Raw genomic sequence first — 19,673 nt, forward strand, 5'->3', positions numbered from 1 at the left:
TGGTGAAAATTGTAATAAAATATAGTGCTATATATGCATTGAATTATTTAAAGATTTACGTTGGAAATCTCTTTATTAATAACAAAGTAAAGTGGTGTACGGCGATAGAGAAATATATTTTTTATTATAGAAGTAGCTTTAGCGAAATAAAACAACAAAAATAATAACGTCCCAACCACTGCTATGATTATAACTCAAAATTAGGGAATTGTGTGTGGATTTAAATATACGCTTTCAATCTCAAAATTAATTATAATGGTGATGAGAGCAAACATGTGTGACGTTACACGTTCTACGCACCTTATCTCGAACACCTCAAAACATATTATATTAACGTCACCATAGACTATATAGAGAAATGATCAAATGAAGATAGGTATGATACGTATAATGCTATTTCAGTTTTCAAAATTAATCCAACCGATATTTTTGTTTGCCAATTTATTGAATAGTCTCATATAAGTTACATAATTGATAATCGTTGCAGTGGTAAGTTGCGAATCTGTATATGTACTCATTATATCACAAGGGAGGTAGATGAATTAAAATTAATAAAAATATATATTTGTATTTAATTATGATGATTATATTATTGTTAATTAAGAACCTATATAATAATAATGCAGTGTAATACTCACTTCAAGGGCCCAATCGAATACCACTACCTATCTCCGCTGACCCGTAAATAATATGCCACTGACATGCACACGTCAGCCAAAGAAACGTCTAATTTTATTACATTTATTACATAAATATAGGTACTAACCGCTGTTGTAAGGACTTTCGCACAGCGTAACGAAGTCGACGATGTTGTGGTCCATTTCGAGAACGGTAGTCGTTTTCCCGTGCATGATCGTTATACTGGGCACGCGGCCAGCAGTATCGGCGGTCAACCCTCCGGAAAATATCAAATACGATTCGCTGGCAATGACACATAACGGAAAATCGTGAGAATAGTATGATTTAAAAGCATAAGGGTAGCATTAAAAAAAATTATATATGTATACTGTATAGTATATATACATATATAAAGTAGCATTAGAGAAGTAAACATTTTATATATATTTTATATTTTGTTTTACATTTTTATAAGCATATCAGCGAAAAATTCAGTTACGGCAGATATGAAAGAAGAATGATGTTATTGTTTATGATATATTTTTAATTTTCGCAAACTTACCCAGATTTTGATGATTTCCATTCGACTTTTTGTATTGGCTTGCATGATTCTGTTTTATTTTTTGCTAAAAAAATTTTAAATAAATATTTAGATACATAAATTAAACAAGAAGATTATAGATGTTTATTTGGTTTAAAATATTAAAATATTTGTTTATTTATTTAATATTAGTTATTTTTTTAATTTTTTTTGGAGGGTGGAGGCAGTTAAAAATAATTTCATTTAATCTGAGGGAAAAATAATTAGTAATTTAGGTTGATGGCTTAAGTTTAAGGTCCATTTCAAGTTCTTAACAATTATACAGGTTAAAACGGCCATTAACTTTATTTTTAAATGGCAAGTAAATAAAAATAATTATAATTATCATTATCAAATGTTTGCTGACCGTAAAAAATAAAAAAAGAATCCAATGGTTACAAAAAAAAAGTTTATTATAAATTAAATTATAACGAATAAACTTTAAAAAAAATTGAATATTCATAAAATCATTTTGCTTAAAAATTTTACAAAAAGAAAATAATATTAAAATTAAGATGTAAGAAAATGCTGCATAATTAATGATTTTACTGATCTTACAAGTTATTTCTAAAAGAAACATTATCCAATATTTTTTTTTCTAGTATCTAATTATAAAAAAAAAACAATACATTAATATTTATGACGTGTTCAATAAATAATGATAAATATAAATGAAACTCATCAAAATTAATTTTAATAAGTATGTATGCGCATTATTTAAAAATGAAAAATAATTTTTATAAATCGTTTATGTTTTATTTTCGTATTATTTCATAGCACAAATAACGTACAAACAAACAAAATATTTTTGAACTGCAAAAGAATAAATCACAGTTTTTTATTTTAAATAAAATACATAATTAAATAATATATTAGCATTTAAATCTTAATCATATTATATTTGGCATTAATTATATTATGGACATTTTTAATTGGTACCTACATATATAACACTATTTTATAAATATATGCTTGCATAAATTATGAGAATGTTATCACGATTTTGGAAATTTGGTAAAAAAAATAATTTAAAATTTTATGTTTTATAGTCCGTAGGTTATAGAAACTCAAATATACATTTATATATTTTTGTCTATGAAAATATATAATTAACACACGCATTCTAACTACATTTCTGCATTAGGTTTTTAATAAAAATTTAAAGAAGATATCATTTAAGTAAATTGTAATTTTTATAATGTGAATATTCTGTAAACTTATTGACCTGATGACAAATAGTATTATTGATACCACACGAAATCGATTGAGCAATATCAATTAAGTATTAACTTAATTGTTATTAGCATAATAAATATTCACCGTGAGGATAAATTATATTTGCTGGTTTTGAAGACGGCTTGACATTCCACGTGGTTAGACTGCCATCATTGTGACTGCACGTAAACTGTTTTCCTTCAAAATGCCAATCTATTGACTTGAGCGAGTCACCCCATTGCCAGCGGCATTCGGGTTTCTTTGTCTTCAGGTCCCACAACACCATTAGACCAGTCTCAAAGCCAATGAGTAACTGATAAATAGTTTTTAACAAATTAATTAAATTATATTATTATATTAGATAAATATTATATGCAAGTGATTGAATATCATTGCAGGACTTCAAAACCCTTATAAATCTAATAGTTTACTACAAGTATGTGTGTTTGTCTTAATTCATTTGCTTATTAAGATATAGATACTCGTAGATATAAAATATTATTATATCGAATGTAATTGATGAAAATAATAACTTGTATTCGTATTACGATAACTATAGTTTTGGAAACGGCTCCAGAGAAAAAACAGCGATAAAAAAAACATCCCTTTCAACTATTTTTAAAATACAAGTTTCGTAATGTTACAATGCAATACGATTTTTTTCGTATAAACAGCAAAGGAAATAATAAATGTTAAATTGTCAAAAATATTACAAATAGCTTACTCATTATGAATTCAAATGTTAACAAAAATAATAATAATAATAATAATTTGAATACATATAATCAACAAATAACATTACATACAATCAAATTCCTCAAAGTCGAAATCGTCGATCGTTAGTATGAATGTGTAGGCCACATTCATATTGTATACTATGTATGCATTATATATACCATTATACCATCATGTACGAATGAAATCATTGTGATTTAATACACGAGACTTATTTCTCGTTCAGAATGAAAAGCGAATATGTTAAATAATGAGTTCTTTACTGTACACGTTAAAGTGGTAAACTCAGTGAACTTTGGTTGAATTGAATTAATTACCGTAGCTGAAGTAGATATGACGTAAAATTAAAGAAAGAAAAACCCACTCGAAAACTATCCATGAAATTCCCATTCATATAAGCAAAAACACACACGCTTACACTAAAATATATATATACAATTTAAAATATTTACAAAGGCCTTATAATGCACAAAAGATATTGTACACGGTTTTTAATATGAATCGATACATACACAGACTTAAAGTTAAGGGCTCGTGTTTTTTTTTTTAACACCGGCTTCTTGACAGTAATGTAATTATAATAATAATATATTAAAACTGCACATATTGATTTTTTGTTTCACCGTCTATCTATTACAGTTACAAGGATCAAACCAAACCGAAAAATAATGGATTTAGATTCAGGGTTTTCTAATTTTGAAATCAAAATATTTTTATATTCTTTAATTTAATTTATTTTAAATTAATTATTTTATTTTTAATATAATAGGTATATATTTTTAATTAGGGATTAATTCTAGTCATAACAGCTACAATTCCTAACTATTAGGAGTTCGGTACTTAAAAAAAACCAAAATCAGAATCAAGAGCCTATTAAAAAATAACTGAGAATCAGAACCAAAAAACCACGAAGTACCAATTTATTGAATACATCCATGCATACTATTATAACGTCTTATAGATTTCAAGTTAATGTTATCTATACCGAGTGTTCTATTTAACGCGAGACACTTATTATTTCAAAAACTATTAACTTTTTTGAATATATTTCAATCTTCATCATTTTAAATTGTTAAAAAAAACATATTTATAAAAATTTTTTTTTTACTATTTTTAATTATTTTTATCTTTTCTAATTCCTTTTAACAAAGTAAAATATTTTTGGACTATTTAAATTCATAAATATTGAATTTTAGATGAAAAGCTTATGAATTATTAAATTTCAAGTGAAGTGCAAGATATTTTTGGCGAAATGTTGGTCCATAGCGTTCATTTAAACTTTAAATACTTATAAAGTTATAACTAATAAATTATTAGCATGCAATATAATTTTGATAGATCGAAATATTCCGAATAATATTCTTAAGAACTAAAAATTAAAAATGTATAATGTCATTCAAAAGAGTAAAAATATAATTTTTAGAGAAAAATATTGTTTTAATAATGATTTAAAATTATGTAAAAATAAAATATATTCAAAAAAGTTAATAGTTTTATGAAATAATATGAGTTTCTCGCGTTAAATTAATTACCCGGTACATATTGGTCTTACCTCGCGCTCGATAGCATAATTGTTACTATTTAGTAAATACTATTGATTGATATTATCATGTATATACCAATATTGTTGTTTTAAATCAAATCCCTACCCTTCTAATATATATATAATGCAAGGGCTAACTACATAATATTATACAAGTGGTCAATAATCGGACATGAGTCAACAATTAAAGATAAATACACACTATATTCTGTATACATTGATCTTTATAGTATACATTATGTATGGATAGAAGATAAGTTTTTATATACAATATACGTGTTCGTAGATTTACCTTGCTGGAATCTGCAGGATTATCGCTCAGGTGCACGATGGGTCCTGGATGAGTGGGTCTGGTCCTAAAACAACAACAAAATAAATTCGATTTAGATTAAAATAACCTTGAACCGGTAATTGTGGGCAAGATGAAGGGTAGCAAAAAGAGCAAGGGATGGAGGAGAAAAAGAAGTAGAAGGAAGTGGCGGCGGGTAAGTAGTCACCGAGGGTGGGATCGAAATTAATTTCGAACATTCGGACTCTAGGTCCGATGTTGTACACCAAAATTTATTGCCACTGCACTTAAATCCGGGACGTATAATGGGATTATATACGTACTCTGACGCTCATTTTCCGGTCCGCAAATACCTACGGTTCGGGAGAGGGTCTAATACCGTAATATATGAATGAGCGACGCGTTATTAACGACGGAAAGTAAATAAAAAAAAAATAAAAACAATATATATACCTTCCCGCGTCACCGTTAATGAGGAGAAATTCGTGTGGGGTCTTGTATATATAGGCACTGTTCGTATATACATCATGTATAACTTATATTATAATATTCTATATCAGCAGCTGCGGGCGCTTGGGGATGGAAAAACGGCGTTATTTCTACCACACCCTGCCCGTTATATATATATATATATATATATTTACCATCCCCGCTACCGGCAACCTCGAACGTTACGGCCGTTTTGAGATAAACCTTATGTAATATATACTTCTAAACGTATTATTGTTTAGGTAATAATTTATAACCCAACTTTGACGCCCATTACTCCCATCATATGAACTATAGCATGATTTTAACGTTACATCAATTTGTAAAATAATGTCATCGGGCAATTACAATCATCATATAAATACATAATAAACATATTAGGACCTAATAATTAGGTATTATGATTGTAATGTAAATCTTTTCACTTTCTGATGATGTTATAAGAATTATATCTAATATGGGTACTCGAAATTTGTAATATTTACATATTTATAACAGTCTGATACGATCATCGATTTCTTTTTCCATCCACCTGAATAAAGCATATGTTAATATTATTACACTTCGTAGTTTCACTGTGCAGTATAAATATTATTTTCTGACACATTTTATACGCTCTGCACAGTTTTTTTACCACATCACATCATCTCACTGCTTTTGTATGGTATTTATAAAAACTTTGTTGCACGCATAAACTTTCGTCAAAGAAGAGTAAGATTATGTAACTACCACTGTTATTGTCTATACCATTGCTACCCAAACTACTATACAGGTATTACTATATACTACTCAGCTTACAATTGTGGTATGCGAACGTTAAGAATTCGTTTAAAGCTATATATATATATACTAAAATGTTTGAAAAGTTTACGAGTAACAAAAACAACAGACCATTTTGTAGTTCATAAATCTTTTTTTTATTTATGTGTATGGTTAGTAAATCTATCGTCGGTTTTTGCGGCAAGGACTCACATTAATAGTGATGGGACTACCGGGGACGCGGTCGAAGTGCAAACCCTATTCTGACAGCTTCGTAAAAGGGTGTGCTTAAGGAGGTCATATACCGTCAGTGATTATTTAAAACCGGCAACGTAAAAAAAACAAATAAACTTATAGACGCTTTTGCGCAGACGTTTAAAACGGTATATACGCAGAATCCACGCGCAGAGAACAATGCAACGGACTATAATATATCACGTACGTACAATACACGTTAATTCGAACTTTGTCACACGTCATTACTTGTTAGGTATACATATCCACGTCACCGTATCAAAGCAAACTGATACGACGAACAGTAATATATACGTTATACACGTGATCCAAATAAATGATATACTACGGGGTGCAATATTTAGAGCTGATACTTGATGGAGCAGACCGTTCAATTACACAGCATCGGAAACGGTTGCCTGCAGCAGGGTATTTGTAGTTCGACGTGTAAGATCATAATAATATATGGGCCTTACAATAATATATTAGATTTAGTCCGTCGTCGAATTGCTGTAATTCGTTTTGATGTAAGTACCTACGCACGTCACGATTCAGAGTTGTAAATAAACTACTATAATTACACGTGTGAGAAATAAACCTACTGAAGTAACGCATATGCATGCAAAATACAAAACATTATTTATAAGATTAGATAATAATATGGTAAATGACATGATATATGTCTGCAACGAATATATATTTTAGAAAACTGTGGTATTTTTTCACGGAATCATTGTTATTTTTTTAAATGTTATTCTTAATCCTATCGTTATTGAAAAAAATCCTAAATACGCAGGAAATAGAAAAAATTAACAAAACCCCTATTGAATGAATATCGTCTATTATATAGTACATGTCTACAGTAAATGTGATTAGAGTATTTATTAATGTCAAATCAAAAAACGAGTATAAACACAACAAAAAAATTTTTTAATAAAATTAATATTATACAGGTGCATTATAGTATGCATTTTAAACGAGCGCGAGAGATATTTCGTCTAGAATATCACGTAGTAATTAAATAAAGAAAAATATAGCTTTATTTGTAAAATAAAAATAAACTATTCACTAAAAAAAACTTAGGCCGGTGTACCTACCTACAATAATAATAAAATATAATATTATGATATTGATTTTTGTTTGAATTGAGGGATAGAAGTCGGGAAACATGCTGTACTCTAAAATATACCTATAATGTATATATGTTGTATCTATTTTGTCTTTTGATCCGTTTTGTGAAATAGATAGAAATTTCATCCAGTTAACGAAACGGAACTTTATTTTTTACACATCACGTAATTACATAATGTAGATAACTTTTCACAAAACGAACGCGCATATTTAGCAGTGCGGAACTTACACTACATGACGAAACGAATAATACGAGTATAATTTTTATTACCATATCATTTTACCTTACCCATTTCACGAAACGGATCAAAACGCGAAATTAATGCGACTATATACACCGTCTAGACTTGAGCGTGTTCGTCACAACAATGGTACTACGCGAATCCAAAATATTGTCCATTGTTACTACGTCTGAAAATCATTAGGAATACCTACGAAACGTAAGGTATGAGTCCAATTAAGTACGTTTTTAACGCATACAATTTTCAATCTAAATCTTATTAGCCCAATTGAAGTGTTTATGCATTGCAATTAAACTGTAGTAATTATTCGACCATTTATAGTGAAATCTAAAATTACTCTGCACATGTATTGCGGGTGGCGGACCCGGGCGCTATTTCGTAAGTTGTTGTCTCGAGGCAAACACATACGGGTCGCCTCACAATTATTATTAAACTATATATTATGTACATTGTACATTGTACATACGAAATACCATTTAAAATATATAACTAACGTTAAACTGACGGTGAACCGTAATTAATGCGATTGATACAGCAGCTATATGTAGTACAGAATGATCTATTAAAATTAAATGTAAGACACTCGTATTTTTAGAAAACGGCAAACGCTAACGTTTTAAGAAAAATTTCTATTTTTACTATATTTTAATATAATATTTTTTTAAGTTTTTACTTTTTTGAATGACTATATACAATTTTAATTTCATATTCCAAAGTAATACTATGATTTGAAATTAATAACTATTTTCAAAAACATTAATAGTTTTAGAAATAATGTACACATATCTCATATTAAATGAATCATTCGCTATATAGCCGCTATTTGGTCATTAGAAAGTGCAAATCATGGCAAAAATGTACCAACGAAGCATCACACGTGCACAGCACTTCAAAGTTCGCAAAACTACGCGTTTAATGGTGAGCTATTGAGTCACCGTGAAATTGTTTGCTTATATAATTTATATAAATATTATTAAATATTTACACATCATATACGACATACATGTATTATAATAATAGTATTATCTATCGTTTGTTTACGGTTTTACTCGATGAATATTTATGACGTTATAATGTCGCGAGACTGCATATTATTATTATTATGTATACGTCACCGTCACGTTAATAATGTATTTAGATAGATTTTGACAAAGATGAAATGAAAAAAACAAAACGACGATATGCACATCGGATACATTTTATTATAACACATAGATAATACTATTAAACAAACAATATTGCAGTTTAATTCCGATCGTGAGTTTCGTATAAAACGATTTAGTGTTATGTTTGTACTGTGCATGGTTGACCATAAACCGTTATGACAGATGTTTGGGAATAGTAAAAATATGATTGCCCATTTGCGTTTTTTTTTAAATCTGTTATAAATAAAAATATGATCAAACAACACTGACGTTTATTATTATCAATCAGTTTTCCTTTTCAAACGCACACCGTGTTGTCCTTATGACGATATATATCTAATAATATTATGTGATACGATCCTGTCCTCTGTTACTTATTATTTTATTAATGTGTTGATTTTTATTAATACTTAGTAGTTAATTATTTACATTCTACAGTTTAAAATTGAACAAATTTTTGGGGGAGGGGGTGAGATTTTCAAATTGCTATTTAAAGGCTTTATTTTTAATTCCTTTAAATTCATTGAATTTATTAATTTCAATTTAATGTAGGTATATTTTCTTTTCGATCAACGATATACTATACCGCTTATCCTAGAAAACAAGGTACACTTTATTACTCATTACCCTTTAAATATTTTTCAATTCTGTTTGCGGGACGTTAAACTAGACAAATGAATCATCAATTCCTATGACTTACAATTTTTTTAACTCATGTATTTTGTGCATGCCCAACACAACTTCATTTTTTATAAACTGCAATTCCTATTTTTAATATCATTTTCGAATTAATTAATTTTTTTCAAGAAATTTTTATCTATCAAAATGTATTCTAAACCCAAAATTAGCAGTTACCTAGAGCTAGGTATAACTTAAAAAAAAATGTATTAAATAAAAAATTTTTTTTTAGATTACGTATTTTTTCGTTCTAAACACCATTTGATACTTAATACATTTATTATTAGTAATATTATTTACTATCTATGAATTATTTAACGGAAAAAGTAACATTCAATATTAATAGGTATGAAAAAAACACTAAAACGCACATTTTTTTTATGAGGTCTTTACTGAAAATGTTTAGTTTTATTTTTTTTATATTTTGTTTTATATTAAAAGTATGAATAGAGTATCAATTTTAAATCTCCATTTTATATTATTGTTTTGAAAAAATATAGACAGTTCTGATATTTTTAATTTTAAATGTTAAATCTATATAAAAAGTAAAAGGTAACTGGCTTTTTTTTATCCACAACATAAAATGCAGTCAGTCATATAGATACAAATAAAATGTTTAAATCTACCAAGTACCTAAATATGTATCTACTATAAATATTTTAGAAGAATTATTATTTATACTTTGAGTGCGAGAATGTTGATAGTTCCAGTAGATGTACCAAGTGTAAGAATTTTAACTTCACTACACAATATCAATTAATATCGTTTTATAATATTTATAATACATTTAAGAATACTCTGTACTATAGAGTCTATAGTCTGTAATAATACAATATCGAAATATTCTAATTAAAAACCATGCATATAATAAATAGAAAAATATAGTCCATCATATAATAAAATAAACATTACTGTTAATATTAATAAAAAAAAAAGTTTATATTAAATTGTCATACAAGATTTTTCTATTCGGTTATATTTTTATTGAGTTCATTTCTTTTATTACACATAATGTGTAGATATTTTAAGATTATAAAGACGATATCGAATCTTATTATACATTTCTGTCATTGAAATTATGAAATTACCTTTTATGGCAATTTAGTGTTTACGATTCTAGTGGTGGTGTCATAAAAACGGTAATCTTCAGCGTACAAATTTAACGAGTTTGACATGAAGTCTGAATAATAGCTTCTACAATATATTATAATAATATCAAAAGAAAAAAAGAAAAAAAATAATAATAATAAACTAATAACGATAATATAATATAATATTATAATGATACAAAGTACGAAACAGAGTAAAAATAAACGGATTTCAGGTTGACGTTTCAGTGAAATTTTAAATGCTTTCAAAAACCATATTGCAATAAACTACATACACGACGATAGACACGACGCGATGTACGAAATCTATGAGCGTAAACTTTTGCCAATAGTTAACAAGTTGCAGTTAAACTGCAGATTATGGGAACAATAATTATTATAATAATATTAGTATTGCACCTATATATTATTATGTATTATAATGATACGTAACTCGGCTGAGACACGTTAATCATCAATAATTAGTACGCGGCGTTCATGAGGTAAGTATATATTACATTATATGATGCAGGGTTTATATTATAATGTGATACATCCACATTTGTATTATATGTGTGCAAGGTTATTCGTACCCGTCAACAACTTTATTAAAATTATTAATACTCTATCAAATTTGGCACAATAAGTATCTTTATCTATAGTCCAAAGAAAATTGTATTATTGTGTTAATTACAAAAAATGTTAAATATTATGGACAATTTATAATAATATTAGTTGAATTACATATTTTCAGTGATTGATTACAATTAGAGAACAACCAAATACTTATATAATATTATCATGGAAAAATGTAAGCTAGGCCTTACAAATATAGATGATGATAAATTAATAAATCATCGTCATTAGACATTAAGTATACCAAATTCACAATTTTGAGGTTTTGGTGTTCCTAAAAAAAAATTAAGCTATAATTGTATATCTTCTGTGCTATCACACATATCCATCGTAGAATCAATAAAAAATAATAAATAAAATTTCCTATAGGTATCACTTTACACTTACTATACATATACATCGTTTATGAAATAATTTTCATGCAATAAAAATGTTTAATATAAGTAGCATAGCACCAAATTTAACAAACTTCTCATGTAAGGTTAAATTAAATAATTAACAATTTATACAATTTTTCTACAAAATAAATATTAACTTTCGACTCAATTTTTTTTTAAATGAGTAATTATAACTTTAAAATTTAAAATGTTTTTTCTGTAGGTCTTTAACAACTTTTAAACTTTTTTATGTGTCTTAAAAAATTGAATTTTAGAACATGGGAGATTTTTTCGTATCAGCTACTAAATTTAATATAATTTTTGTCTACCATATGTAATTATTATTTTATTTTTAGTTCTTGGCCATTAAGAATGTCCCGTAAAATAAAATTTCCCCCTTTCCTTCCTCCCTGTCATCAGTTGTTCTGTGAAATTGGTTCTTAGTTTTACTGCTATTAATTTTCGTATACGGCTTATCCATTATTAGAAATATAAAAACAGAGTTTATACACTTATGCCTAATTCGAATTGTCATTAGAACTATTTAATAAAACAAAAATGAAAAAAAAGAATAACAGATTTTTGAAAGCTGGTGATATCACATGGTGTTCCCTGGAGAATGTTAACCGATTTTCTATAGTCATTAATAATTAATAACTATTAGTCGAAATAATGTTGCACGCGTTAAATTAGTTGAAAAGTATGTACAATGTACATGTAAGTTTACACGTTCACTCAGTCATTATAATAATATTATATTTAAACGACGTGTTAATTAAATTTTACACCGTACTCATGGTTATATTATTATCATGTCCACCTGTATACAATTATAATATGTAGGTACATAACATCAGATCATTATACCCTTACTGGTTTATTTTTAGAAGATACCGCATTGCGAGAAATAAAAATAATTTGAGTTTCAACGACAAATAAAAAATACAACTATATATAATAGTACATTACTATAGTCTATAGAATTAGTATTACTAGTACTATCAGTATAGCTATTCTGATTATGTTAATATATTATAAACAAATTGTACATTTAATTATTAATAAGTTGTATCAACCAGAAATTTGTATAGTTAGACTAGTTAGAGTAATGAAATTTAGTTTTAATTCATTCATGGACAATTCAATTATACGACACAGGTTTAAAAAAAAATTAGCGTATTCATTTTTTTTTTTGCAATTTTGAATTTCGTATTTTTTTTTATATATTTATAAAAATAAAACTAAAAATATACAGGCGTGATTCTTAATTTCTTCATTATCATTAAACACTCATTATTTCGTCAAGTATTGACTTTTTTTCATTTTTTTTTTTTAAATATTTTGTTTCGTGCTTTTGTCAAACTGTATGAAATTTTTATTTTTTTTACCCTTTTATTTAATAGTGAAACCATTATCAGCTTTTGATATTCAAATGGCAACCTATATTTAAAATATAATAAACTAATAGGGTTATTTTTTAAAATTATTTTTCGTTAATTTTTTTAGTGAGATATAACTTTTAAACGTTGCGTTTTTACAATATTTCTTATTTTATATTTTCATACCTCATATGTAATAAACTCGTTATCGACTATCGACGCTGTGATGAACTTTGTAACTGTAGTCGCTAACGCCTCACAGCCGTAATGATCTGTAGGACAAACACCTAAAAACCTCAAACCACCCAACTTTGAGCAGCTTTAATTCACTAACGGTTAAATGCAAAATAATAATTTTTACGTTGAAATATATGTAAAAAAAAATAGCCTTACTATTTTATGACATTTTAAATATAAGTTGCCATTTGAAAATCAAAAGTTGATAGTGATTTCACTATTAAATATGAGAATGAAAAAAATTAAAATTTTATATAGCTTTAGAAAAGCATGCAACTATAATAATTTTGAAAAACAATGAAAAAAAGTCAATACTTTTTGAAATAATGAGTGTTTAATGATAAAATAATCACCCTGTATAGATGCATACAAATATTTTATAAACTTTTAACTTAAACCAAATATCTAAAAACTAATATAGTTATTTAATTTCAAAATAATTTTTTTTATAGAATTATATCCTAACCTAAAATAATTGACATAATAATTATTGTTTATTTATAGAAATCAACAAAGTAAAATAAATATTTATTACGAACTATAATCACTTTGTATAAAAATTGTCTTAATTAATTTTTGATGAATATCTTAGTTTATTTCATTAGGTCATTAGAATACAAATATAAACTAGACATTTAATTGATTTTTTGATTAATTTAAAACATAACTTCATAGTTAAGGAGAACGAAAAAACAATAATGTATTTGTTAAATCTTAAGTTATTTATTATAATTATTTTTGTTTTTATTTTATACATCTTATCTGTCATGATATATATACACGTAAGTAAAGGTAATAAAAAGCCAAAAAGCATGCGAAAAATTTGGATCACACATGGTTAGGTTAATTATATTACTTTTTATAGGTTTTAATTGTTTACCGAGAAACTTAATTATGCCCAAGCCTAACTCTAAGATACCAACTCGAGAATATCACTATCTTATGAACTGTATATTATGCGCATTACACATACATAGAATATATCGAGTGGAATAAAATAAAGTTAACATATCAGTTTATAAGTATAGTTGGTTGGTTGGAGGAGGAAGGCGATGGTTGTTTTATGGTGTAGTGGTCTATAGTGATGTTAGTTTTTAATAAAATTATATCCGATAACTTTGTTATAGAATATAATATATGTAGAAAGTTGCCACTTATACTACTCTATTCCTGAATTATTAAAGACTAAACATGTTAAACATGTTTTGTATAGCATAATTACAACACCGAGTCTTATTTCTGTGTTACTCCAAAAGCCTGAACAGTAAATACGGTATGTAAAACGTATTTTACCGACCTATGTAATTTGTTTATCAAAGTCGTTGAAATATAACGGAGTGCCTAAAGAATATAAAGCTTTCGGTAACGAGAATACAAAGCTTTCAGTTACGTACAAAGCAATAACAGTTTTTAGTACCAAGTAAAAAGGTTTGATAGAAATATGGGGTATGAAAATAAAAAATAGGATATATATAGGAAAACTTTTAAAATTCCTGCATCAATTCGTTGAAAGAATAACAAGAAATGTTGAAATAGTTTATATGTGAAAGAATATTAAATATACAAAACTTATCTAATACATTAAGTGTTAAAAATTTAGTTTACCAAAAACAAAGTTTTAAATTCGTGGATGCATAACTTGTTCACATAATAAGTAAACGAAAATACTGTTTTATTTTATTTATTTATTAACTTTGTTAGAACAATTTATGTATCTTATATTGACATAATATATTATGGTATAGAAACATGCATGTCTACAAATAAAAATTGAATTAAAAATAAACTGATTTAAGGTTAAAAAATATATATAAATTAAGTATATTAAATACCTATTATAGTGTAATAATCTATTATCATAAATCAACAATCAATTCAAAAAATTTATAAAATAAACATTCACCTAAGAATTTTGTTTAAGAACAAATATACAAGAACAGAAACCTGTACATTTATTAATGAATTTTAAATGTTAAATCAATAAAATAATAACTGTTTTCAGTATTTTAGTTGAGAATCATTAAATTTTTTTCTATTCAAACTGTATTATATATTTCAAGTTGCAATAAGTAAATAAATAAAATAAAAAACATTCAATTATATATTTTTTTTTAAATTTCATATAGAAATAAATAAATACAATTTCATAACAGTGTTTATTTAATTCATGTACTCCTACATAGAGCCATTATAGATCGTATTAAATATTTTGGGACCTTAAATTTAATTAAATCTATATTACTGTAATAATATACCTACAAATTATAATATTATAATGATTTTAGAAATCAAATCATTTTTAATAGTTAATTTAATATTACATTTATGTCTAAAGCCTAAATGTAATTGATTAATTATTCATAGTTAACATTTTAATTTTAGTTTAAAAAAAAAAGGATACAATAATAATATATCATAAAATGGGTTATGCCTATGTAATTATATTGGTTTTTTTTTTAATAGTGAAATAGGTACTAAAATATAATATTAAATTGGTTTATACATTTCTTGACACTGGCTTTTATTCTCTTCTTCCAAAATAAATTGTACTTTAACAATAAAATACCTACAAATTCAACGTTTTGGCGATTTACCAAGAATTTCGAAATTTGTTTATAACCTAAACTGAGCATTGCAAAATTGACCATGGCAATTATACGAGTATCCGTTATATTATATGACCAATTTTCAATCAATATAGGGACTATAATATGAAACTTTTAAAGCACTTACTCTGAAAGTGTTTTTTGAAACAAAAATACAAAATAAGAGAAAGCATCGTTGTAAAACCTAATAGCTTTTCCGCTGCCACTCAGAATCTAAAATGTAATTTGTTAAGAGTGAAACATGAATAGCTTCTAATATTTTTATGATTTTGTGTTCAAAAAAAAAACTTAACAGTCGCGAAGGTTGAACGAAGTTTAACTACATTTATTATTTGAATACCGATCTCAAGATACATACAAAATAGCAAAAAATATGCGGAAAAAGTTATTTTCACAAATCAGTGTATTGACTAATGGAAATACATTGACCATTCTCAAGATAGGTACATGACGTTTTGACACTACTCAAACGTAACTCCAGTTTGTAAATGTACTGACGCGTCTAGTTTGGTTTCAATTTAGAATTCAGCCTTTATCGCTCAAAACTTGTCATTTTTACATAGTATATGACTTTTTCGTACTACATTGGGGAACAAGAGCCAGCGGTGGCCTAAAATTATTTTCAAGGTTTGAAATTGTACTATGAACAATAAACTGACACAAAACTGAATACAAAACACAAAATACTGATGTAATACGAGTGCGACATCAAAAGCAAATTTGTAAATATCACATAACACTTTGGATCATATACGTTATTTACAAGCCGCAAAACAAATAATGAAACAGACAATAATAAGACAGTATTTTGCCTGTACTTGTTTACCAATATAAAACTATATCTATAAAAATAAATATTACCTATTATACTTATTATGCTAGGGTTAGATAATGATTTATAATTTTATTTTCTTGACAGAAATTCAGAAAATCTTGGTACCTTTGATCGGATAGAAATAATATGCAATCGTCAATGTTAAAAATATAAAACTATATGATGCGTATAATTAGTTTTTATGAATCTATATTTAATTGGATTGCAAATAATGGTCACCCCGATATTTTTACTTCTTTCTTTTTTTAACATGGCGTATCGTATTATGTTTTTGGGTGATTTGTTCAAATGTGTACCGCATAAACAGTAATTTTATACTTAAGCAAGATAACTGCAGTTTTTTTTTCTGAATTTACGACATATGTAAGTTGTATGGAAAGGAAGTTGATATGGAAGATGTATGGAAGTTCGAGACAATTAATCGTGACGGATATAAAGGGTAAAAATGATAAGGCAGAATCGTATATTATATAATATTACATAATGAACCAATCAATCTTCCCAAATCCTAATAGTTTTTATAATGTGTATATTGTACGTTAATATATATAAGGACATCCTCATACACTACCGACACTGTGACCTAAAGAAATCTAAAGTTTGTTTTAACAAAATTATGACTCTTTTTTTATGTTAAATAATACTAATATGACAGTTTTCATGATTGACGTTCTCATTTGTAATTTTTGTATCAAAAGCGTAAAAATATTATAAATTGAATAAGTTTAAAAGTAGACCTATAAACAAACACTTTACGAATGAAATTGAACACGGTGATTTTTATTAATGCCAACGAAACGGTTCGATAACTTATTCAAAAGTCCTCAATGTATACTTGCTTCAAAATTCCAAAGCACTTATTGATAAAACCTTATAGTTATATTTGGATCCTATAAATGTATTTATACGAATTGTAAATATATTTTATTTTAATGCGCATGGTGAGTTTAGACTAGTGGTTGTCAACCGGTGGGCCACGGTACACTACTGTGTTACGAGATAGACTAGGTGTACCGCGAGAAATGTCTAATAATTGTGACTATACTGGTAAAAAAATATTGAAAACATTAAATGTATATTTTTAAAACACAGCAACAATATAATATTTTGAGAACTAATTTATTTAAACAAAAAAATATTATACCATGTAGAGAAAATATTTTAAACTATTAATGAGAAATTTGGCTTGTCATTTCGTATACAAAAGTTTGATACGTGATGGTTGAATTGAAGACAAGCACACACGAATTTTCTTGTTGTTGACAAATGAGTGAGTGTGCCGCGAAAACTTGAAATGTATAATAGTGTGCCGTGAACCATAAACGAATGAGAACCACTGGACTTTGAACGGTGTTAATAATATTTAATATTAAGGAATAACTATTTTTTTTATTGTTTAGTGTGATTCTTTTTGTATGTATGTGGGACTTTCTATAAGTAGAATGTTATTCATTAAATTTTTGGGAATTTGATAGATATTTGTATATTTATTGCATTTGGACCGTTTTTATTATTTTTAATGATAAGTTAACGTAGGCACATAAATTGGACCTCATTAACTATGAAACACCATTTCGTATATTATATATTGGTCAAGTTATTTATGTGACTGTAGTCTGCAAGTTAAAATTTACTATTATTGGAGGATAAAATTGCTTTATCGTCAACTTAAATGGAGAAGAGGGTCTTGTTAATTAGTTGATCAGAGCAGTATAATATAACATAGATACAAGAAGCCATCGTTGCTACTTGAAAAATTAAGCTTGTATTGAACATCTACGTGGTAAATATTTGATTTAATTAATTAAATTTTGTTAGATAAGGTTTAATTAAACAAAATAGGCGGAATTTTATTTTAAATAGAGACCTTGGTACCAAAAGCGGACAAAAGCTTGGAGTTATCGGTAGTTTTTAAAGATTTTTGAGAATAGATAAGCGAGAAACTTGTTGATTTGTATGATGGTGGGAGTTCAGATTGCTTTTTTATTTATTGATAAGCACGTTTTCATTGAGTTTGGAAATAATTCAAAGAGAGAGGCGTTGAATACATGTGTAGCATAACATTATTTAAGGAAAATTTTTGATAATTTCATAAGAGTGATAATATATGGTTATTAACGGTTTTTTGTTTAGTAGAAACTTTTATTTACGTAAATGAATTCTGTTAGGAATTTAGTGGTAGTGTTCTATTATTAAATTTGTTTCTGGACCATCATATACACTAGGATTGAGGATTTGAATTAAAAGGTCATTGGTAAGATAGTTAAAGTACAAATGTGGAAATGAAGAATTGTTAAAATAGTTTTTAGGGAGTTTTAAGAGTGAAGAGTTCCAAACAGTTTATTATATTGACGCATTAAATACTTTGATAGCTTCATCAATGTTTTCAGATGATTTGAGCTTAACATCTAGTTTTATTTTTATGTTAGACTTAGCTGAAGAGTACTTTTAAAAATAAGTAGTAAATATTAAATTATATATTATATTAAAATCTTTAAAAATTAAACAATTTTAAAATCACTATGATGAAATCGAGGAACAATGAAAATTTTAAAGTCTCAATCTTTTGCAGTTTTATTATAATTTGTTAAATTTGTAAATTGTTTTAGGAACTAAAAATATAATATATTTTTTATGTTTAAATTAACAATTCAAAGTATACTGTAGGGATGATTTCATAGTATATACAGAAAAAAAAAGTTTTATAGAATGAGAAACTATGCACCAGATTCCTCTTAAATAAATCATAAAATATCCTTTCATAAATATATATATATATATATATATATATATATACCTACCTATTCTGTTAAACACTTGTACATTAAAGTAATGAGTTTAATAATAATAACACTGT

General features: G+C 26.6%; 1 protein-coding gene across 4 annotated transcripts in view; it reads right to left on the reverse strand.

Annotated features, from left to right (window-relative positions):
- LOC132929325 (syntaxin-binding protein 5) overlaps positions 1 to 19,673 on the reverse strand; it is a 136,424-nt gene that overhangs the window by 44,905 nt on the left and 71,846 nt on the right. For all 4 annotated transcript variants that reach the window (XM_060994606.1, XM_060994605.1, XM_060994604.1 and 1 more), the window contains exons 5-8: positions 4,984 to 5,047; positions 2,519 to 2,726; positions 1,181 to 1,244; positions 767 to 921 (exon numbers count right to left, since the gene is read on the reverse strand). In XM_060994606.1, the coding sequence (XP_060850589.1) occupies positions 767 to 921; positions 1,181 to 1,244; positions 2,519 to 2,726; positions 4,984 to 5,047 (491 nt within the window). The remainder of the gene's footprint in view (positions 1 to 766; positions 922 to 1,180; positions 1,245 to 2,518; positions 2,727 to 4,983; positions 5,048 to 19,673) is intronic.

Source organism: Rhopalosiphum padi, chromosome 4 (genome assembly GCF_020882245.1).
Source record: "Rhopalosiphum padi isolate XX-2018 chromosome 4, ASM2088224v1, whole genome shotgun sequence".
In the NCBI taxonomy this organism is placed as follows: domain Eukaryota; kingdom Metazoa; phylum Arthropoda; class Insecta; order Hemiptera; family Aphididae; genus Rhopalosiphum; species Rhopalosiphum padi.